The sequence below is a fragment of the Protopterus annectens genome, chromosome 14.part0, assembly GCF_019279795.1.
Source record: "Protopterus annectens isolate FY-2018-M chromosome 14.part0, PAN1.0, whole genome shotgun sequence".
Lineage (NCBI taxonomy): Eukaryota > Metazoa > Chordata > Ceratodontiformes > Protopteridae > Protopterus > Protopterus annectens.
In genome coordinates, this window is record NC_056748.1 from 198879608 (window position 1) to 198904282 (window position 24675).

The 24675-nt window shown below is 41.5% G+C and overlaps 1 protein-coding gene across 1 annotated transcript in view; it reads left to right on the forward strand.

Annotated features, from left to right (window-relative positions):
• Positions 1-24675, forward strand: part of LOC122788639 (VPS10 domain-containing receptor SorCS1-like) — a 1297464-nt gene that overhangs the window by 882783 nt on the left and 390006 nt on the right. Inside the window, exon 17 of the mRNA XM_044055539.1 lies at positions 5695-5818. Coding sequence (XP_043911474.1) covers positions 5695-5818 — 124 coding nt within the window. The remainder of the gene's footprint in view (positions 1-5694; positions 5819-24675) is intronic.

Consider the following 24675-nt stretch of genomic DNA (forward strand, 5'->3'; position numbering starts at 1 on the left):
CGAACCACACCCAAGAAACCGATGACCCAATCTCAGGCACCTGCTTCCTTGCCTCAGTCTCAAATGCTTAAAATGGTGGAAAACCTTATAATGCTGATCAGGGGAAGCCAAGCTTCCCCCTCCAAAAGGAAAAGAGATCTGTCCCCTGTAGTTTTGTCTGAACAAGAAGTCAGATGACTCTGATGTATCTGAATATGAAGACATGCAACCTCTCTCTACTTATGAGGATTCTATGCAGAGGATTCCATCCTTCTGCCTCTACCCCAGAGGATTTTTCCTTTGGGGAAACCCTTCATACATTAAGGGAGCATTTGCAATGGGAGAGTCAGGACTAACCTCAGTCTAAAAAGAGACTCAGGGAATTCTTAGATCTTCCACAGCACAGACCCTTGCTCAACCCCCCCCCCAGTCCTGGTTATTGTGGAGGATGTTTTCCTGGAATCCAGTTTGACTCCTGACACCCTCCCTCCTGCATCCAGAAAACCAGACAAGTACTTCAGAGTCCTTGACTCAGACAAATTTCTTTTTAAAAATCCTACTGTCAACCCTAAGGTAATTTCTCAAGGGCCTAAATGGATTAAAGCAACCTTTGCTAAGAATCTCACCCCCTCAGGCAGTGATTCCCGAGCACTAGACAGATGGGGTAAGAAAGTATACAACTCAGCTACTCTTGCTATCAGGGCACTAAATTATCAGTTCCATATGCTAAAATTTCAGCAACATACCCTAGAACTCCTCAAACAAAAAAATGTCTTCCTTTCCTACTTGTGCAGAATCTAAAGAGTGACAAGAGTTAATGCATTCTGCAAGTCAAGTAACTAGCCCAGACCCCAATGCGCCAGACCCCCTGACAGCAGCCACAGAGAATGCAGAGATCTATGCAGTGGACTACCTCCATTTCAAAACCAGGGAATTCTAAGCCACCCTCTTATGGTAAGAACTCACAATGAGTCACCTCCCCCCATCCCTCTGCCCACCTTCTCTTACCCCTAGGAGGAAAACTCTCCCTTCACACAAGCACCTGGGCCATCATTACCAATGACTGCTGGGTTCTCAACATAGTATCCAAGGGATACAAACTTTCTTTCTACACCATTCCTACCCCAAAAGGACTCCAGATCTACCTCCAAACAAGTAGGCAGAGGCACAAAAGCAAGTCTTTTCCCTGCTCTCTATGAGGCCTGTAGAGCACGTTCCTGCAGAACAGAGAGGCCAAGGTTTCTACTCCACACTTTTTCTGGTACCCAGAAAAGAGGGCACCTGGTGCCCCATCCTTGATCTATCCATTCTAAGCACCTTCCTGGTGATCCCAAAATTCAAAATGCTCACCCTCCAGCAGCTGCTACCCATGCTCTCAAAGGATGCTTTGCTAGCCACCTTAGATCTAAAAGAGGCCTACCTCCATATTCCTGTAAGGGAATCATGCAGGAAATATCTCCGTTTCAGGGTAGTATCTCAGCACTTTCAGTTCTCTGCGATTCCCTTTGGCTTATCTACTGCTCCCAGAGTTTTCACAAAATGTCTGGCTCCAGCCATTGCCTTTTGCAGACAAAGGAATATCCAGATTTACCCATACTTAGACAACTGCCTAATTCAGGCAGACAGCTAGGAAAAGCTGCTCAAGCACCTGGCCTTTGTAAAGTCCCTACTAACCTCCGTAGGGTACACAATCAATGAAAAGAAATCCAGGCAGGTGCTCACCAAAAGGATTATATTCCTGGGAGCAAACCTGGACACAGCATCCCAGATGGCATTCCTTACACCAGAAAAGCAAAATTTCCTGGCAGCCTACTTCTCTCAGCTAGCTCTGGGGTTCATGGCATCTTGCATACTACTCATTCCATATGCCATAATGCATATAAGGAAACTTCAGTGGTACCTAAAAAGCCTTTAGGGTTAACACTCTCTCAAGACCTGGAGATTCTTATACCTATAATTCCTTGACTCAGAAAAGATTTTCTTTGGTGGACAACATCATGCTCCCACAACAAGGAACTACCTTTCTCACCACCCCCCCACCACCCAGACCCTCACCACAGATGCATCAGACTATGCTTGGGGTGCACACCTGGATGGCAGGTGCATACAGGGCCAATGGAGCCCACAGCAAATCCTTCTGCACATCAAGCAAAAAGAGATGATAGCTGTTCAGCATGCCTTGATAGCTTTCAAGCCCCTTCTCTCCCCAGGGGCTCTCATGATCAAAAGAGACAGCACCACTGTAATGTGGTATATCAACAAACAGGGAGGGACCCACTCCTACCCTCTATGCAAGCTGGCCATGACCTTTTGCCACACAGTCTCTGCCATGCAACTCCACCTGTTAGCACAATTTCTACCAGGTTCTCTCAATTCTCTGGCAGACCAATTAAGCAGAAATCTTCTGGACCCACATGAGTGGCAGCTCAACAGAAGAACCTTCACCCTCCTAGCTCAGAAATGGGGCACCCCAAAGGTCGACCTCTTTGCTTCCCACACTACCCATCAGCTCAGCAAATTCTGCACCAGGGCGCATCACTGCATGGCTTGGAAAGTGGATGCCCTGTCCTTCCCCCTGGATCAATCTATTGGTCTTTGCCTTTCCTCCATTACCTCTCATCCCCAGGGTACTGCTCAAAATAAAGGAGGAAAAAACAAGGACAATTCTTATAGCTCCAGACTGGCCTCGCTAGCACTGGTACCCCTTGCTGCACAGCCTATCCCCACTGCCACCATGGCATCTTCCTCAGATTCCAACTCTGCTGACCCAGATGAAAGGGGAATTCATGCATCCCCAATTGCAGACACTCAGTTTGGCAGCTTGGCTTATTCCCTAACCCCCGATCAATCTGCCGTCCTCAGTAAACAGGTTTTAGATGTTATACATGAGGTCAGATGCCCTAGCACAAGAAAGTCTTATGCTGACAAATGGAAAAGGTTCTGCAACTGGATTCAGGCTAAGGGAGCCAGTATGGCACAGCCCTCCCTCCCTCTCATCCTGGATTACTTAGCTGATCTACTACACAGTGGCCTGTCCTTTTCCTCTATTAAAATTTGTGCCTCTGCTATCTCTGCTCATTTTCCCACTGAGCAGCCCCTTTTCTCACACCCCTTGATCAAACAGTTCCTAAGAGGGGCTAGCAACTTGAGGCCACCCAGAAGAGCACCAACCCCAGCTTGGGACCTTAACACTGTGTTGGAAAAGCTCACCCTGCCCCCCCCCCTTTAAACCAGCTTCTTCTGCAGAGCTAAAATTTCTCTCCTGGAAGACAGATTTCCTTCTGGCCATCACTTCAGCCAGAAGAGTCTCTGAGCTGCAAGCACTCATGGCTGTGGAACCCTTCATCATCTTCCATACTGACAGGGTATCCCTCAGGGCTAACCCATCCTTCATGCTTAAGGTGGTGTCCTATGTGGCTCTCAATTAATCCATTCATTTGCCCACCTTTTTATCCTAATCCCCAGAATAAGGGGGAAAGGATCATGCACTCTCTAGATTTGCAAAGACAGCTCAGAAAGTCTGATCAATTGCTGGTTAGCTTTGCTACAGGGGCAGAAGGCAAAGCCATCTCCAAACAAACCATTTCCAAATGGATAGCACACTGCATCCATTTCTGCTACAAACAACATGGAAAGCCTCCCCCCCCCAAGGGGGTCAGGACTCACTCCACCAGAGCAGCCTCCACCTCTGCAGCTTTCCTCAGAGGACTCCCCACCAGGGACATCCTGAATGCTGCAATCTAGACACCTGTTCACACATTTACCAAACATTACCACTTGCCTCTCCTCTCCAAATCCAGGGCAGGGTTTGCCTCTGTAGTCTTCAAGGGCATCTTAGCTAGCCCCTAGTTTCCTTGACTGCCTCCATCCATTTCCTCAACTTTGGGAATCAACCCAAATGTGATGACTGCAAAAGTGAGACATGAAAAACATAGTACAGTTGTGTACACTTACCATAAATGTAGATGTTCGAGTGTATTCACTGTTGCAGTCCTGGTTTTCCTCCCTTCAGCCCCCTTTTTTCTTCTCTTTCCTTACAAGGGACATATTGGTATTTATTTCTACTGGTGGGGTTCTTCCACCAGAACCTGGCTCCTACTCAGGGACTCCTGACAGTTTAGGGCAAAAAAAACTGATGTAATGGCATCAGCTGCCTTACTTTATACTACTGATGATCTGACATCAGTCCTGACGCGACAGCAACTGACGCAGAAATACTAATCCTATGGTATTCAGGCCAACCAAGAGCTACCCTGGCAGGGATAATCCAAATGTGATGATGGCAACAGTGAATACACTCGAACATCTACATTTATGGTAAGTGTACACAACTGTACTTTGCAGCAACAGGCAGAATGCTTGGATGTATCATTAGCGGATACATTTCAGAAACAATAGAGTAAAGCTTACATTCTGAAAGGCCTTTGTCAACACACAGATTGAATAGTGGGGGCAGTTTAGAAGGTCATATAAGGAAAGGGACATTATACTGCTCCAAGGAATTCATAGCAATGATACCACAAAGATACATGGCATGGAGGGAAAGAAATATGACCACAAGAGTCAGGGAAGACATTATTTTGGTGCACAACATCACATCAGGGAAAAAGGAAGAGGTCATTGTGACCTGAAAGGTCATTGGAATGAGGGGCAAAGGTAGCAGATCACAGGGACTAACTGCTGTTTGGATTTTCAACAGTGCTTTTTTCACTGACCGAGTTCTGAACCCATGGAATGTGTATCACCTACAGCAAGTAGCCTAGTATGCCCTTGCTGCACAGCATTAAATCATTTAACCAAGAGGGTGCTATAGCATGTGTGAACCTCCCATGTTCAAATATAGCGGAGCACTTACTCTTATAGGAACTTCTTATAGGTTAGTACTAGGCTAACTGCCCTTGCAAGCCATTTTAAGCCTAGCCAATTATCACCTGTGAGATTTAAACCCTGTACCTTGTGTTTGTAAGGCAAACACCTTAACCATTAGGCCACCCTCCCAACCCCACTCCACCAATGGAAGAGGCAGTCTACAAGATATGCAGACCAGACTGCTACTCAACACCTATGTTTCTTCTGCACTGGGGAAGAGATGAGTTGGAGGGTTCTTACCCTGAAGAAGGAATAAGTCAATAAGGTACCATTGGGCTGATCATGTATACTTCCCCCCCAAAAACATTAACAAAAAATCTATTTTTAAACAAGGCAGGTGCATGGCTTCATAGGTTACATGTTCTCTGTACTGCTATGGCAAAGGAGACCATCAAAAAGCTCAGCCAGAGTGTTCCCATTAAGTTTATTATCCCTATACCTGTTTTTAAGGATTGCCAGAGAATTACTGCAGGATACTTTTGATACTTGCTCAGCCTTCAAGTATTTGTGACATGGTAATGTAAGTTTAAGTCTCTAGAATGTGTTTGCTTTACCACCAGCTCTGTTTGAGCACAGAAGCCTGAACAGAGATCACTTCTTAGAAGCTTGTAAGACATTGTGTAGAGAGCTAGGGTTTTTAGTCTGGTAGACAGAGCAAAACTGTAAGAGAAAATCAGAGATACTTTAGAACTATCCTAATATACCTTTTGCAGAAGCAGAATGTTGATAACAAAGCTTATTTAACAAAAAAATAAACTCAGAACAGCTTTTTTATTTATTGACAAACTGTGGTCATAAAACTCATCTATAACATTCTATTTTCTTTCATTCCTTTTTGTCACGTAGCCTATTACCACACTGGAAGGAAGTCTGTCTTTCTCATTAACTATAGAGGGGACAAAAACGATTACAGTCCAAGTTTCTGCTGGAAATTCTGTACTTCAGGACAAAAAGAGCATTGCGGTATATGGTGAGTCATCATAGGCCATATATTTATGTATTTTATTTTATTTGTTTATACTTTGTTGATAAGCTTAGCCCCACTAAGCTAGTGACCACTTTTTAGGTGAGACCAAAGGTGATATTCATACCATTAGGGAAAATTTGGTTGGGGTGACATCAGACTCCCCTACTTTTTATGATAGGTGTTGTGACGATTGGGGAGAGATGGGTGAAGCCTGCCAGCCTAGTCAAATAGAATTTGATACATAATTCTATCAACTGTATAAATGCATGTAAAATGCAGGCTTGTGTTTTAAAATGTGAACTATAAGATTGTTGCAACATTGCCATCTGCTGTAAGGAAAACCAAGCCAAGTATTTCAAATGTGTCTTTTTAAGTTGAAAAGATCTTATGAATCTCTTTAATGTTTTACAGTTCGGCTCCAGTGCAGCTGGATGAAGGTTTCATGCTCATTGTTTTAAGGCTAAAGTTTATGACCAGAATTTAGATATGGAAGGTGCTTTATTGCTCTAGTTTCTGTTAGAATATATGTCTGAAATGCCTTGTATTGTTGTAGGTTTCTGAGTAGGTGTTAGATTGCTAAATAATGCAGTTTGTGGCCTGAGAACTCAGACCAGGTGGCCTGAGAACTCAGACCAGGTGTTAAGATGATGCAGTTTGTTTGCCTGGGAAAACCTAAGTGTCTAAAATGATGTAATTTGGGGAGGTACCCAGCAAACATGTTTGTTAGTAATGTTTAAATACTATTTCTCACAATAGACTGGGTGCATTTTGATCTTGGATATCTAACTCAGTACTCTACCTTATGCTCACATGTAAGTTTTAGCACTGTGATTTCTTTTAGGAATAGTTAAAGCTAGTAAAGATTAATTAGGTATTTTTCTTTGAAATCAGACCTTTCCTACTGTATTGTTTTAAGTTTCTGTGTGATCTCTGAACTCTTAGATATCTCTGTGGTGTAGTAGTTTTGTCTTGTGTTTTAATTATTTATTATTAAATATTTTTAAAACCTTCTACCTGTGGCTGATTTATGTAGAGATAAGCTCTAGAGTACATTATATATTTATAGAGTTTACTGTCTAAGCCCTTCCAATAAGCCTAGACTGAATAGTCACATTACCATTGGATAATAATATTGCACAGTAATAATTGGACACCCTTTTAAGGGCCTTTTAGTAGCTGATATTATTAGCTGGGTGGTGGCAGGAATTACTACCGTATGGTCTGGGTAAAGGGGCACAGCTGGATAATCTGTGTCAGCCTTTCCCAGGACTGTCTCTGAAGTTGCATAAATACTTATCTCAAAGTGTGTGTGTGTGTGTGTGTGTGTGTGTGTGTGTGTGTGTGTGTGTGTGTGTGTGTGTGTGTGTGTGTGTGTGTTGTGTCAGCTACTTGGCAGGGACACGAAGCACTGGTAGGGCAGAGAGGGTACTGGAGGTTCTAGCTTGTCCAGTTAGGCTGAGACTTGTACCCTATAGCTGTGCCAGTGGGGAGTCTTATTGGGAACCTGGTGAGCAAGGGAGCAACCAGCCCCAGACTGACTGTGATCTCTGTGTGCACTTAAGGGAAATTGTACTTTAATGTGTGTATTAGATATCCTTTCCTCTCTTCTAAGAGACTACCTCCCTGGTGTTACTGGTAAGGATTGAGGCTCCTTGATTGCTGGGCCAGGGCACGGTCATCACAGGTGTCATGGGATCTTTTGCATTCATCTTTACTACCACCAGTTGAGGCAGATTGAGTCATAGTTTAATGTCTCATCTAAAGCCATTTCTTAAGAGCAGTGGCAGAAACATTACTAACATAACTTTGAAACGACAGCCAATTTTACCTGTTACATCTTTCATGACAATAATATTTCACATATAATGCAGAATACTGCAGCATAAAGTAAAATACAGTTACTTCATACAAAGCGAGATTCACAAAGGAAGGTATTGCCCTTACATGACACATTAGAGAGATACCACAGGAATTTTTTCATATTACTTTTATTGGGTTTTTAAAAGTCAAAAAAGAGAAAAAATGCAGTATTACAAGGCAAAAAACTTCTCCAAAGCCAACTTCATGCTACTGAAGTCAGAAGTGACAAACTTCATGACACCCACGCAGACGGGATCTGGAAGTTCAACTGCAGAATCCTACACTGTACGAGCACACCCACTTGTGCATGAATAGTGCCATCCCAAATGGAACCAAGATGCTCTTCTCCAAAAAAAGGAAGCCAATGTGGTGGTCCCCTGCTATAAACAAACTATACAACAAAAGGAAGAAAATGTTGCAGAAAAGAGGAAAATCCCAGGATGCAAAAAACTCCCTCACCAGCCTCAGTAAGAAGCTGAGATCCCTCATAAAGTCCTCAAAAGCTAGTTAAAAAAAATAAAATTGCCAAAGATTCCAAAGACAACCACAAGGCATTCTATAGTTATGTCACGAATCTAAATGGCAATGCTCAGATCTGCTCTGAGATACAACAGAATGGCATTAAATATACTGCTCCCAAGGATATTGCCAATATCCTGGCAGATCGATTTAGTGCCAACTTCACCCCCCTCTCACCCCCTAAAGGGCCCATCTCAGTACCAAAGGATTGCCAAATTCTGGTAATCAGGGCCACACAGGTAGAAACCACACTCTCAAAAGCTAAGAATACAGCATCCATGGGACCAGATAACATCTCAGGCTGTGTACTACATGAACTACAAAATGAACTGGCACCTCACCTAAGTGTCATGTTTAATCATAGCCTCACCTCAGGCTTCGTACCCACTGAGTGGCGCACAGCTACAGTTATCCTGCTCCACAAGGGAGGATCCACCTTGGATCCTGGGAACTACTATCCCATCAGTCTGACAAGCCTGATCTGCAAGGGCATGGAATGCATTATCATGGAACTTATAAACAAAGACATTGGCAACCTTCAAACACTGGACCCCACCCGGTTTGGGTTTGTGAAGGGCCGGTCTTGTCTCCTGAATCTGATTGACTTCTTCAAATCAGTCTCCAGAGCTGTGGACGAGGGTAAGGCGGTCCACACAGCCTATCTGGACCTTGCCAAAGCCTTCAACACCATCCCCCACTCTGGAATCATAAATAAACTTACTAAGCTGGGCATAAATCCCTACGTCACTCGATGGGTGGCCAACTGGCTTACTGACAGAACCCAGACTGTAAAAGTAGCCGACTCCAAATCCAGCTCCAGACAAGTGACAAGTGGAGTACCTCGGGGTTCAGTCCTGGGACCACTCTTGTTTGGCATCTACTTCTCTAAAGTACAGGACAACACTAAGGGACTCTGGCTAACAAAGTTTGCAGATGACTGCAAACTGGGAGCCATTATTGAATCCCCAAATGATGTGGATATTCTACAAAGGGGCCTTACAGAAACAGATGCCTGGTGCCAGAGCCATAGGCTCAAGCTTAATGCCAAGGAATATATAGCTATCCCCTTTGTAAAAAAACATGTACCCATGAATTACCACATAGGTGGCAGGACACTAAACATCAAAAGTGTGATGAGAGACTTAGGGACACAGGTGGACAGTGGTCTCATTTTCGATAACCACATCACCACATCAGTCAGTAAATCCTTCTATGTGGCACACCTCATCAATATTCATCCAGAAAAAAGGAGGTCATTGTCCCACTGTACTCATCCCTCATTAGACCCATTATGGAGTATAATGCCCCATTTGGTATGTACCTCACAAGACATCTGCAACAGCTGGAAAGGCCACTAAATGAATCACATGCCTAAAGCAGATGCCATATGCTGACCAGCTAAAAAAACTCCAGCTATACTCTGTGGCATATCGTCTACTCAGAGGTGATCTCTGCTTAACATACAAAGCCATGTCAAACCCTGAGCTGTTGGACATGCTCCACTTAAAGAAATCCCAATCCATCAGAGCCACACATTCCAGGGATCTAAACCTTGTCATCACAATGAACAAAACATACTGGAGGGATAGGTTCCTGACCCAGAGACTCTCCATACTCTGGAAAAGACTGCCCATACATGTCAAGCAGAGCATCTCATTGACCCTCTTCAAAAGGAACCTTGATGATTGGATGGGAGATAGGAAATTCACCCCGGGGATCATGTCAGTCACCCTGCTAGACAGGGGTCCAGAGAAGTAAATATTGTAGGAAGAAATATCCAAAGAATTGTTATGTCTAGGCTTGCATAAGCCCTAGGGCCGATAGCCTAGTACCAACCTATGAACCAAAAAGACTATGAACATACAGCATATATCATAAGGCACAAAAAAGAACAGTTGAAAGAAACAATTGTGTAAAATGCAGACTATTTATAATTATATGGAAATGTGCAGCATGCATTAAAATGATATACATATATATATATATATATATATATATATATATATATATATATATATACACACACACACACACACACACATATATGTTTGTGTATTCATATATATATATATATATATATATATATATATATATATATATATATATATATATATATATATATATCATAAACTCTAATAATGTTAATGTAAAGAAAATTTTACCACGATAAAAAAGAAAGGTTACATAAAAGAACAATAGATACTGTAGCCAGGTTTAAAGTAGAAAGGAAACATACTATCCAGTGCTGTGCAGTGTACAGTTTGATTAGTACAAAAATAGCAATTAATATAAAAGAATCCTTAAGTTATATTCAGTGGAGGAATATGGAGAATTGCAAATTTACTATTGAGAGGGTTGTTATAGAACCCCAGGTCTTTTAACGTTCTACTAAAGGGAATCTAAAGCTGGTTCTGGAATCTACAGCCCCAAAAAACATGTAATATGCCAGCATGTGATGAGTTGCAATCTTTTATATGCAGGGGAAAAGTACGTAAAAGATTAGGCTAATTTATTGGGTGAAAGGTAAGCATAACTTAAAATCATAAATTTGGTAAAGAACATTTTTTATAGGAATTATTTAATTTTAAATCAAATTGTATTGCATATAAGTTGTGAGTTAATGGATAAATCAGAGTTTGTCCAGTAAGTGGAGAAAATAACAATATTTGTATATTTGTAAGAAAAGGCGATATGTAGGTAATAGATTTAAAAAAGTGAAATATAATTATTCTAGGTCATGCAGAAAATGTTGATTAGCCCTAGTATGTACTTATGGAACTATATGTGTGCTGCTTGCTAATAATATTGTGACCACTGCTCTAAATGAAATACTGCTTAAAAGGGAAACCAGGGCACTCTGACTCCCCGATAGCAAAGAAACTGTTTTTCTTTAAACTAGCTATTTATACGTTAATTACTTTTTCCCCATTAGGTACCATACCCTCTAATCAGTGGTCCTGCAAGGCCTGTTCTAATGACAGACGCTACCAAGTCAAAACTCAAGCTAAATACCTGTTCTGAATTTCCCCTCATTTAACCTGACTGCAAGGTTATTATTTCTTAATATCTCTCTGTTACACCACATTCTCTGCCCTGGGGTCTATAGCACTGTTAAGTTGTAGTGGACCAACCTTTATAAGACATTACAAAATTGGCCAATATCCAACCAATAATCCCTAAAAATTGTATACTGAATGCCTCAATAAGCATTTCTTCCTTATTTTTGTATTACATGAATAAAACATAAAATGCCACTAAAATTGAACTAATGTACACTTTAGGAATCAAGAGTAATCTAAAAAGCCTATTCAAACCCTAACAAAAATACTAGAGTACTTACCTTTAAGTGTAGGCTCTAAGTTCCTTGAATCTGGTCTAGCCCTGCTCCGCTCGCCCTCGCTGCGCTCAGGCTCACTCTGCATCCCTCCCTGCCCCCAGTAGTGTCAGATTTATACTCTCTAAACCACTTCCCTCCTTGTTGAGCCAATCAGTTTTTTATACCTCACCTCTTACTTCAGCCAAACAGATTTGCAAGCCCCTTCTTACCAGCCCTCACTTTCCTAGTATTTCCTATCCATCTACTAAACCCAGGTGACTCTGGAATTAATTCCTAGCTTTACCTCTAACCATGTATCCATTCAAAGTAATGTCACTACTCTCCCTACTAAGCTTTATGATAAGTTTATATTTACTCTCTGCTTATGAAAATCAGCACTACTTAGGATTTCAATATCCAAAATGTCAAACCACCCCATTTGTATCATATATGGCTGGACAACCCCTAATTTACCCTATACCCATCTCCTTAAACACAGCTTACCATCAGCTTATTAAACGTAGATACACCAGTTCAAAATCCAAACAGTATGAAAAACTTATAAACAAATTTTTAAAACTTAACTATGTACTTACGATACAACCTCACAAAGGATGGTGACATCCACCCCAACCCTGGCCCTAATGCTACTGATAGCCGCACCTCAGGTGGTGATAAGCCTATCAGAATGCTATCTATCAACAGATCCTCCAATTCCCTTCTAATCTGCCATCTAAATATTAGAAGCATAAATAACAAAGTACATAACTTACATGCCCTCCTAGAACTCCATTCCCCCGAAATATTATGCTTAACTGAAATCTGGCTAAAACCAGGCACCCCAGACAATAAAGTTATACCACCTGGGTATAATATACTCATACTTGACCGGACCACTAAGAAGGGAGGTGGGATAGCAGTACTCTATAAATCTTCACTAAATGTTAAAATAAATCCCATGCAACCACCCTAGGTCAACAAAGCAGAAATACTTTCCACTAAACTACAGATTAATAAAAACAAAAGCATAAATATTGTCTGCATATATATTCCCACCGCAAATAATGCCAATACCTTAGAAGATACCCTCTACTGGTTAGCAAACAACTACCCACAAGAAACCATCGCACTTGGAGATTTTAATATCGACTGGAATAACTGCTCCTCATAGGCACCTACCACGCATGTGAATCTATATGGATTTTCACAGATCATATCCACCCTCACTAGGATAGGAAAACTTAATCACAAAGAGAACATACTAGACTGGATTCTATTCAATAGCCATTCCCATATGTATACTTCTGGAACCTTCCCTGATGACCTCAGCTATCACTTTCTCACCTTTATTTGCAAACATAAAACCAATAGCCAGCACCAGCCCTCATATAGAACAGTAAGAAATAATACGAACTTTAATCCTATCAGGTTTCAAGATGAACTCAAAACATGTAAATGGTCGGCCCTTAAAAATATGCCCCTTGAAGAGGCTGTTGCCTACTTCAACAATAAATTCCTCACCATCCTCAATTCTCATGCTCCTGCCCACTCAACTAGGACCAAAACTAAAATCACACCTTGGCTCTCTACAGAGACCAGAATTAAAATCAAACTCAGAAATCAGGCATGGAATAAATGGCGTGCCACAAGAGCGGTTCTAGATCAAATTAAATTTCAGCAATTAAGGAACGACATGAAAAGATCCACCTTACTAGACAAAAAAAAAGTACTACTTCCAACTCCAACAGAGAAACCAAAATAATCCTAAAAAGCTCTGGGCAGGAATAAATAAATGTATGCACCCAGGTCATACCATTACCCCACCTCCTTCAGCCTCTACTGATAAATCTCCAGAGGAGGTCACTAACACCTTCAATAGTTTCTTTACTGAGACTATCCAAACCCTAGCTAGCCAATTGCCCCTAATCTCCTCTAGCACACAGGTAACTATTCCCAAAATTCAGTCATCCTTTAGCTTCCATCCAATACCTACTGCCTTCATATGTTCTCTAATCAAAAAGTTAAAACCCACTACCCTAGCTGCTGAACCCACTACCCTAGCTGCTGAACCCACTACCCTAGCTGCTGAACCCACTACCCAAGCTGCTGAACCCACTACCCAAGCTGCTGAACCCACTACCCTAGCTGCTGAACCCACTACCCAAGCTGCTGAACCCACTACCCTAGCTGCTGAACCCACTACCCAAGCTGCTGAACCCACTACCCTAGCTGCTGAACCCACTACCCTAGCTGCTGAACCCACTACCCTAGCTGCTGAACCCACTGCCCTAGCTGCTGAACCCACTACCCTAGCTGCTGAACCCACTACCCTAGCTGCTGAACCCACTACCCAAGCTGCTGATCTACTCCCTGCTGAATACTTGCAAAAAGCTGCAGTAGCTATAGCGTACCCCATCTCTATTCTAATAAACCGCTCTATATCAGAAGCAAAAGTCCCTTCTATCTGGAAAATATCACGGGTCATACCCTTCCATAAAGGTGGAAGCTCTATTGAGCTGTCCAATTTTAGGCCCATAGCTATCTTATCCCCACTTGCTAAAATTATGGAAAAATGCATCCAAAAACAACTTCTGTCCCATCTAATTCAGAATAATCTACTGGCCAACTCTCAGCAGGGCTTTAGGCCACACCATAGTGCCACCTCCGCCCTACTCTCCTTCACTAATACTATCAACCACAACAGGAACAATGGCAAATTATCCTCTGCCCTCTTCTTGGATCTATGAAAGGCTTTTGATATGGTCAACCACCATCTGCTTATCAAGACCCTGAACACTCTCACCAATGATTTCAATCATACCTGCATAATAGACAACAAGCCGTCCTATGGCATAACAAACTATCTACTCCCCTACACAACACACTGGGTGTTCCCCATGGTTCTGTTCTGGGACCTCTTCTGTTTTCAATATTTATTAATGACCTTCACACTGTTATTCCAAAGGCAAATTGCATCCAATACGCGGACGACTCCACGTTGGTCTGCACTGCTACCTCTCAGCTAGAGCTGCAGGCAATCACACAGAGTTCCTTCAACCAAGTAGAAAACTGGTTTGCTGAGTGCTGTCTTATTTTAAATCCCAGCAAAACAAAACTCCTACTCTTCTCCCCCACCCATAGGTCCCCACTGTTATCCTTTTCCATCATGTCCAGTAATGGAACCATAATCTCCCAAGACCTTCATACTAAACTCCTAGGAGTTATTATCGACAACAATCTTAAATTTGATGTGCACATCAATAAAACTGTCAAAACTATTAGCAAAAAACTTGGATCCCTATATAGGATAAAGCCTTTCCTAACACCATCTATCAGAACTGCCATTGCCCACTCCAATCTACTCTCTACCCTACTCTATGCCTCCCCTGTACTTACCAACTTAAATAAAACTGAATTTAACAAGCTATCTAGCTGCTATAATCACATAGCCAGATTTGCCACTGGCTTGCCCTATAGAACACACCACTGTATTAACCTAAGTAATCTTGGATGGCTAGAGTTACCCAGACTGTTTCAGTATACCAACTTATACTGGCTTATAAAGTACTCAAACAACCTGAAAAGGCTCTGGCATTAAAAGATATCATCTATCCCCACCTTAATCTTAGAACACTACACTCTTCTTATAGACCAGTAGTTCAAACTATCAAATCCAATGTTGGCAAAATTTGGAACTCTTTACCTGCTGACATTACCCTAGATACATCCTTATCTAACTTCAAGAAATATCTCAAGCAGTATTTCAAGGCTTAGTGGTTATGTCCATGCTCCAAGCCTGACTGATTGTTAGGCTTCCTTTGTATACTCATACTATTTTTGGAACCCCATTGTTGTGTTGTTCTTTAATAAGTGTTGCATGTATGACATATCTATCCATAGACTTTGTAAACTGAGTTAATGTGTACTTTGTAAAGATGTTTGTGTAACTTCCTTTGGAGATTTTCTCCCCAGGCCTCCGCTGAAAATGGACATGTATCCAGTCAGACATTCCCGGTCAACAAATGTAAACTAAAATAAATAAATAGGTATTGGATATCGGTTTATCAGATGTTAGTGATTACCTTCTTTATTGGAAAATAAGATTACTGTTAAATTGATAGGTAACATAGTTATTATGTAGATGATAGCACAATTGAATCATATAGGGAGACATCCTTTGGAGAGCTCTAAATTCAATGTGAAATTTTCTACCAGTGATGGGGTGTATGTTACAAAGTCCAAGAGTGTTTTGTTTTTAAGCAGTGGAAAAATAGAGAGATGAATTGATTGCTTATTTTAAAGGTGAGATTTAAATGGTTTGGGTTTAAAAGTTCAAGATATATATATATATATATATATATATATATATATATATATATATATATATATATATATATATAAAATATGGTTTCACTTTACAATCTTGAAACATCGAAAATTCAGTATCTCGAGACTATAAAGCCAAAAACTTGAAAACCCGAAACCCCAAAAGCACGAAATTCAAAATCACGACTCCCCACATACACACTCTACACACAAACAAGCACACATACATCTTCCTCCCTACACTACAAACCAACACAACAAAACAAACGCACGCGCAGACCCTACATATAAGCTGCACCCCCCACACCCCACTACATATATATACTAACTCCGAGGTCACACTAAAAACAGAAACACACAAAAACCACCACCACACATTCTACACTCCCCTTGCACAAACATACATCACATATGTACAAATACCACCAACCTCAACACTTACACACTCACAATCTTACCTACCTAGCCTAACCCACACCTCAAAACTCCAAACACACTCACACACACTAAAATCCCTACCCAAAACCCCTAGTAAAACATCACTTACCTGAATCTCCAGCTACATCCACATACTAGACTGCACATCACGAACACAGGGAATCCCACGTCACCTACGCACCTCCACAACCACGGATTTGACATTTTCGCATTCGGCATTCTGCACTTTCACACAAGTGCAGTTTCAACACTTTGGTCTCGAGGTACTGAAGTTCAATATTTTATATATATATATATATATATATATATATATATATATATATATATATATATACCTAGGATATTAACACGTTTCTTAAGCCGGAATACTTTCCTGCTTATAAAATTATTCACTTTATAGATTTTAAAGTCATTTAATTTTTCGAAGGGGAGAATGCATAATCTGCAAAGTTAGCAAGTTACAGATTTTAACCCATATAGGTTCCCAGATATTAAAGTTTGGTAAGTAATTAAGGATTTTAATAGTCTACTAATTAGATAATATAAGACCTAATCAGGTAGTCCTAACCTTTCCTGAGTTTTAGGTACAAATTAACTTGTTATATGCAATTCAGGTGTGTAGAGTTAACATTAGAGAAGAATTTCATAGGAACATTACAGGAGGATGTGACGAAGTGAAATAAGATTTTTGGTAAAACATTCATCTTGACCAAAGCGGTTTTCAGTGGATAGATATCAAGAAAAAATTAAGTATGTCATTCATGATATCTGACCAAATTCTAGGTAGGTTATCATGAAAGAGTGGGTGTGTGTTGTTTTTAAATGTAATTCCAAGATATTTCATAGATGAATCTACCTTTGTTTCCTTCTGGCAACTACCTTCCAAAAGAAAAAAGTTGGATTTTAATGGAAGTATTAGTGATTTATTGGCAGTGCGTTTATAGTAAACAGAGAGCTAATTAATGATTTTAGGTAGGTCTGAATTAAGAGAGTGGATATGGTCATTAATATTATCTGCAAATGAAGAGAGCAGTCGTGCAGGAACTTTACTAATGCTAGGAATAGAGTAGTAAGAATTAAGATGCCACAAGATTTCTGGTAGTTCTCAGATAGACTTTATCAAGATTACATTTGTAAAGATGAATAATAGACATCTGTCATGCAAGTTATGTAGTTTCATTACACCCTATGGCAAAGGGTTTATCTAGCAAATGAAAACACAAGAAGTACTTTTAGAGCAGTTCTGTGATTTTTCAACACTAGCATTAAGTTCGTGCAAGAATAGGGTCCCTATTAAATTATTGAATGTTTCAAAGTTCGAATGTTATATGGTTGACGCCATATGATCGAACTTTGAACATTTCAAAGGTGAAAGGCAATGGCTCCGTACGCGCAGAATGGGAAAATTTACCTTTTTTGCAGTGAAGTGCAGTCTCATAGGTTCATAGGTTCATACTAGGCTATCTGCCCTGGGGCAATTATAAGCCTAGCCCGATTCTGTATGGCTTACGCCACCCCTTGATTTGAGTATACTGTGCCCTTTTTTAAGGTTTAGTTTACTGTGCCTCTGTCTAATAGTGACACAGGAGTAATCCCTGGGACAAACCTACGATCCCCCATCCACTTATCGAGATTCTTCTTGAAGAGGTTCAGTGAGGTGCTCTGCCTCACATGAACTGGAATTCTATTCCAGAGCGAAGGGAGCCTCTGGGTTATGAACCTGTCCCTCCAGCAAGTTCTATTTATTTCTGTGCTGAGGTTCAAGTCCCTCGAGCGTGTGGCTCTAAGGGATCTAGATTTACTGAGGTGGAGCATGTCCATTAATTCTGGATTTGACATAGCTTTGTATGTCAGGCATAGATCGCCTCGAAGTAGGCGGTATGCAACTGAGTAGAGCTTGAGTTTTTTTAACCGAGCAGTATATGGCATCTGTTTGAGACCCTTGATCCTCTTGGTGAGATACTTTTGGGGTCTTTCTAATTGCTGCAGGTGTCGGGTAAGGTACATCCCAAAAGGGGCATTGTATTCTATGATGGGCCTGATGAGGGATGAATAAAGGGGCACGATTACCTCTCTTGATCTAGATGTGAAACCCTTCGTGATGAGGTGGGCTATGTAGAAGGTCTTTCTAACCACTTTGGCAATGTGGTTTTCAAAGGAGAGATTGCTATCAACTTGGGTCCCCAGGTCTCTAATAACTTTCTCTGTACTTAATGGGTTTCCGCCTATGTGGTAATTTGTGGGCACATTGTTTTTGCCAAAGGGTATGACTATACATTTTTTGGCATTTAGCTTTAAACCATGGCACTGGCACCAGTTATCTGTCTCAGAGTTTGTTTATTTAAGTAGGGGGGTGTGGGGGTGCAGGATGGCTTGCCCCCCTTGCTCAGAGCATTAAGGTAGATTTTTTTTTAATGTTTTTAATATATATTCGAAGATTCACATTTCGCTCATATGTTGTCGAACATACAAGATCCGAAATTTTAAACCTTCGAATATATAATACAGACCCTAAGAATATGCAGACTGGAAATTGTGGAATTTGCCCCTTCCCCCCTGTAGAATGATCTTGGAGTAGGAAAATATAATTACCAGGGGGTATGAGGAATGCAGGGGCCTTCCTCCTGCAAAAACTATGTGTTTGTTTTTTCAGTGGTTTGGCTTTCAATATTTCAGGATCGATGTTTAGCTCTTTGATATTTTGTGTACTTTGATATTTTGAAGTGCACCCATCTATATATATGGATCTACTTCTAAATCCTGTAATTTCAGAATCCTGAAGATGAAAATACTGGGATGAGAATCACGAAACTTAAAATGCAGAACTGCTTAAGTTTTCCCATGGCAAGTAAACACTTGCCCAACACAACAGTAAAACACAACGAACTACCTAAAACCCACCTAGATCAAGGGCTATGCCCCCCACCAACACCTCCATGTGGGGCTATGCCTCACCCCTACCTATATATACCAACTCTGGTATTGCGCAACAGTTAAGAAACGGCATAGTACCCCACATTGGGCAAGTGTTTACTTGTCCTGGGAAAAGTTATGCAGTTCTGCATTTTAAGTTTCTTGATTCTCATCTTGGTATTTTGGTCTTTGAGATTCTGAAATACCAGTATTTAGAAGTAGACCAATTCTCCAGTTGTATGTTGAGACACTTCTTTATTAATGGTGTCATTACAGAGTGTAAAACATTGGCATTTTTGCTTTTGTTTACATAGATATAGCTATAGCTATAGCTGTAGTTATAGATATAGATGTTTTTCGTGTTTCACTGTTGCAGTCATTACATTTGGGTAATCTGCTGGCAGGTTGCCCTCAGTCGGCCTGATTAACAAAGTCTTGGGTCCTACGTCGGTTGCTGTCCCTTCTTCCATGATGTCAGGTTGTCAGGGGTGTAAAACATGCAGCCGATGCCATTACATCAGTCTTTATTGCCGCGCAGTGTCCGAAGCAGAAGCAGTTCGCAAATGCCGGTTGGCCGACTCCTGAAATTTCCGTTTTCGAGTTTCAGATCCGAAGTCTTCAACTAAAAAGCTAAGTACCCCATTGGGGAAACATTTTCTTGCTACTTACCGATGTCAGCTCAGCAATAGTGTAGTGGGCAGAGCATTCGCCTAACCAGCAGGCATTCCTGGTTCGAGTCTCACTGCAGCACAGTCTATTGTACATGGCAAAGCACTTTATAACCAATAGTTTCATTCAGGCCCCTATGCTTAAAAAACAAATAATCAAAATGGCTGAAGATTTAATTACTCTGATCAGGGGTAGCCAACCCCCCCCCCCCCACACACACACACACACACACTTCTAAGAGGCCTAGGCAAGACATTGATTATGAATCTTCTGAACAGGATTCTATTTCTTCTGACTGTTTTAAAGAACAGGAATTGTCTATACCTACTTATGAGGACTCTGATGCAGAAGATTCCATTCCTTCTGCTTCTCTCCCTGAGGATTTTTCTTTTGGGGAAACTTTACATACCTTAAGGGAACATTTCCACTGGGAAAGTTAGTATTTTTCTGAATCTAAAAAGAGACTTAGGGATTTTCTTCTTCTTCCTCAGCATAGGCTTTTGGCTATACCTCCTGTTCCAGACATTGTTGATGATGTTTTTTTCAGAATCTAGTATGGCACCTGATTCTCTGCCTCTGGCTACTTGTAAGCCAGACAGATACTACAGGGTTCCTGACTCCCATAAATTCCTTTTCAAAAATCCTGTTGCAGATCTTGAAACCATTTATCAGGGTCCCAATGGCATTAAGGCTTCTACTGCTAAAAATCCTACCCCTTCTGATAGAGATTCCAGACCGCTGGATAAATGGGGTAAGAAGGTTTACACTTCTGCAGCCTTGGCAATCAGGGCTTTAAACTGTCAATTTCATATGCTAAAATATTAACAACATACCATGGGACTGCTTAAACAGAAAATGATGTTAATTTCTGACTGTGTGGAAAATAAAGATTTACAGGATTTATTGCATTCAGCTAAACAAGTTGGAAAACATACTTTGCAATGTGGTTTTGATTCTTTGGAGGCCTCTTGCAGGGCTGCTGTAACTGGGTCTGTGCTAAGAAGGCATGCTTGGCTCAAAGAGCAAAATCTGCCTGATCATGTTAAAGCAAAATTGTTGGATGCTCCTTTACAACAGGACTGTCTCTTTGGTAATAAGGCTGAAGAAGTTTTAAAAAAAATCTATGCAAACTGAAAGATTTCTTACAAGTGCAACCTCCACGATTTAGTAGGCACTGGCCTACTAAGAACTGGTCCTTTCCAGTTCCTTCGAGATCCACTCAAGTCAAACCCAGACATTCCAAAGGCTCCAAATTTCAGTCACAAGGGACTTTCGGAACAAAACAATGGGGTGCCTCCTCTTCCAAATCTGGAAACAACAAGACACCTCCTTATGGTAAGCAGTCTCAATTACTTCCCTTTACACTTACCAAACACTTACCTTTTAGCGACTCCTTTGGGAGGAAAACTGGCTCTTCATGCAAGAAACTGGCAACTTATAACCCAGGACAAATGGGTTTTAAATATAGTATCCCAGGGATACAGATTTCATTTCCACACATTGCCAATTCCAAAAGGATGGCTGGACCTGCCCCCAAATCAGTGGGCAGAGTCCCAGAAACAAGTACTTTCCCTCATGAGCATGGGAGCTATTCATCCAGTACCAGAAGAGGAAAAGGGACAAGCTTTCTATTCAAGACTTTTCCTGGTACCCAGAAAAGACAAATCATGGCATCCAATTCTGGACTTATCTACTCTAAACACCTTTCTGGACATTCCAAAATTCAAGATGCTGACTCCTCACCAGTTACTTCCTATGCTAGGCAAAGGTGTCTGGTTGGCAACTCTAGATTTAAAAGAGGCTTACCTGCATATCCCAATCAGGGAATATTGCAGAAGATACCTCTGCTTCAAAGCAAGCTACTTGCATTACCAGTTCTCTGCACTGCCCTTTGGCTTATCTACTGCGCCCAGGGTCTTTACAAAGTGGCTGGCTTCAGTAATTGCATTTTTCAGGCAAAGAAATATTCAAATATATCCATACTTGGACAATTGTCTAATTCAGGCAGAAAACAAGGACACTCTTCTAAACCATCTGGCATTTGTAAAAAGGGTTCAAACTTGTCTAGGGTACACTATAAACAAAAAGAAATCACAACTGGTACCCTCTCAAAAAATTACATTCCTGGGTGCAAGCTTGAATACAACTGCCCAGATGGCTTTCCTTATGCCAGAGAAGCAAATTCATTTGGTGACTTACTTCAATCAGGTGGCCAGAAAAACCCTGCTTTCTGCAAGGCAAATACTACAAGCCTCGCTGTTCATGGCCTCCTGCATTCTTCTAAATCCATATGCAAGACTGCATATGAGAAAACTTCAGTGGTACTTAAAAAGTCTATGGAGTCAGCATTGTCACAGCCTGGAAACAATGATTCCTATCATACCTTGCCTGCAGCTAGAGTTCCTATGGTGGGCAGAGGCCTGCCACCAAAACAAGGGACTGCCATTCACCCCACCCCCTGCCACCCAAACCCTAACTACAGACGCATCAGACTATGCTTGGGGGGCACGTCTGACAGGGAAGTGCATTCAGGGCAAATGGAGCCCAAATCAAATGCACCTTCATATCAATCAAAAAGAAATGCTAGCTGTACAGAATGCACTGACAGCCTTCAAGGACTACCTTCATCCAGGTAATGATAAAGAAAGACAACACCATGGGTATTTGGTACATAAACAAGCAGGTGGGGCACACACTCCTACCCCCTTTGCAGAATAGCCATGACATGGTGGAACATGGCCTTGACCTATCAAGTACAACTACAAGCTAAATTCTTGCCAGGAAAGCTGAATACTCTGGCAGACGAACTAAGCAGAAATCTCATGGACCCACATGAATGGAAACTGGAACCATGGATTTTCAACATGTTGATACGCAAATGGGGGAGCCCAGACATAGACATTTTTGCCTCACTCCAGAACTATCAGTTGGACAAATTTTGTACAAGAACTCATCACAAAAAAGCCTGGAAAGTGGATGCTCTATCCTTCAGCTGGGAAAACCTATCAGTCTATGCCTTTCCACCTCTGCCTCTGCTCTCCAAAGTTCTACCAAAAGTCAAACAGGACAAACCAAAAATGATTTTGATTGCTCCAGACTGACCTCGCCAACACTGGTACCCACTCCTGCGCAATGTGTCGCACCTTCCACCGTGGCACCTGCCTCAGACACCTTACTTACTGTCTCAGCAGAACAACCAAATTCTGCACACTCAGCTCCAAACTTTGAATCTTGCAGCATGCCTAATCACATAAATTCACCCTTAGCATCCCTCAGGAAATCTGTGATGGATGTCATTTTGGAGGCGAGAAGGCTTAGTACTAGAAAATCTTATGCTGACAAATGGAAAAGATTCTGTGCCTGGAATCAATCTCAAGGGATAAGCACAGCAGTGCTCAACATTTCTCAGAATTTACAATACTTAACTGAGATACTTCAACAGGGCCTGTCCTTTTGTTCCATAAAAATCCATGCCTCAGCCATTTCAGCTCATTACAACACAGATCCTCCCCTCTTCTGTAATCCTCTGCTAAAGCAGTATCTCAGAGGGACCAAAAACTTAAGACCACCCAGGAGAGCTCCAACCCCTGCCTGGGACTTCAATTTTGTATTGGAGAAGCTCACTCTCCCTCCTTTTGAGCCAGCTGCTACTGCAGACTTAAAATTTCTCTCCTGGAAAACAGCTTTCCTTTTAGCAGTCACTTCAGCTAGAAGGATTTCCGAATTACAGGCTCTTATGGCAGTGGAGCCTTTCATCATTTTTCATACGGACAGGGTATCTCTCAGGACCAATCCATCCTTCATGCCTAAGGTGGTATCCAGTGTGGCTCTTAATCAGACCATTTATTTGCCAACTTTCTTTCCCAATCCACAGAACAAGGGGGAGCAGATTCTGCATTCATTGGATGTACACAGACAACTTAGATTTTACTTAAGCGGGAGAAAATCTCAAAGAAAATCTGAACAACTGCTGGTGGAATTTGCTGCAGGGGCAGAGGGAAAGGCTATTTCAAAGCAAACCATTTCCAAATGGATAAGCCATTGTATTAATTTCTGCTATATGCACCATGGAAAAACTATCCCCCAGGGGATCAGATCCTATTCCACCAGGGCTACATCTACTTCAACAGCCTTTCTCAGAGGTGTTCCTACCAGGGACATTCTATAAGCTGATATCTGGAGCTCAGTTCATACATTCACCAAACATTACCATTTACCACTTTTCTCTAAATCCAGAGCTGACTTTGCCACTGCTGTCCTGCAGGGCCTTATAGCTGGTCCTAATTGCTGTATAATACCCTCCACCCAACCATAGCTTTGGGAATCTACCCAAATGTAATGACTGCAACAGTGAAACATGAAGAACATAGTACAGTTGTGTACACTTACCATAAATGTAGATGTTCGAATGTATTCACTGTTGCAGTCCTGGTTACCCTCCCTCCAGCCCCGTATTTTTCTCTGGCTATACCTCTACTTTCTTTCACTATGCTTAAAAGCCCTTTCGGTGTATTTGCTTTTGGGATTGGAGGTATATTTTTTGTGTTTTTAATTTTATTTGCTCCCCATTTGGGGGGCACCTGACATCTGGGGCAAGACAAACTGATGTAATGGCATCGGCTGCATGTTTTAAACCCCTGACAACCTGATGTCATGGAAGAAGGCACAGCAACCGACATAGGACCCAAGACTTTGTTACTCAGGCTGACTGAGGGCAACCTGCCAGCAGATTACCCAAATGTAATGACTGCAACAGTGAATACACTTGAACATCTATATTTATGGTAAGTTTACACATCTGTACTATATAGATATAGCT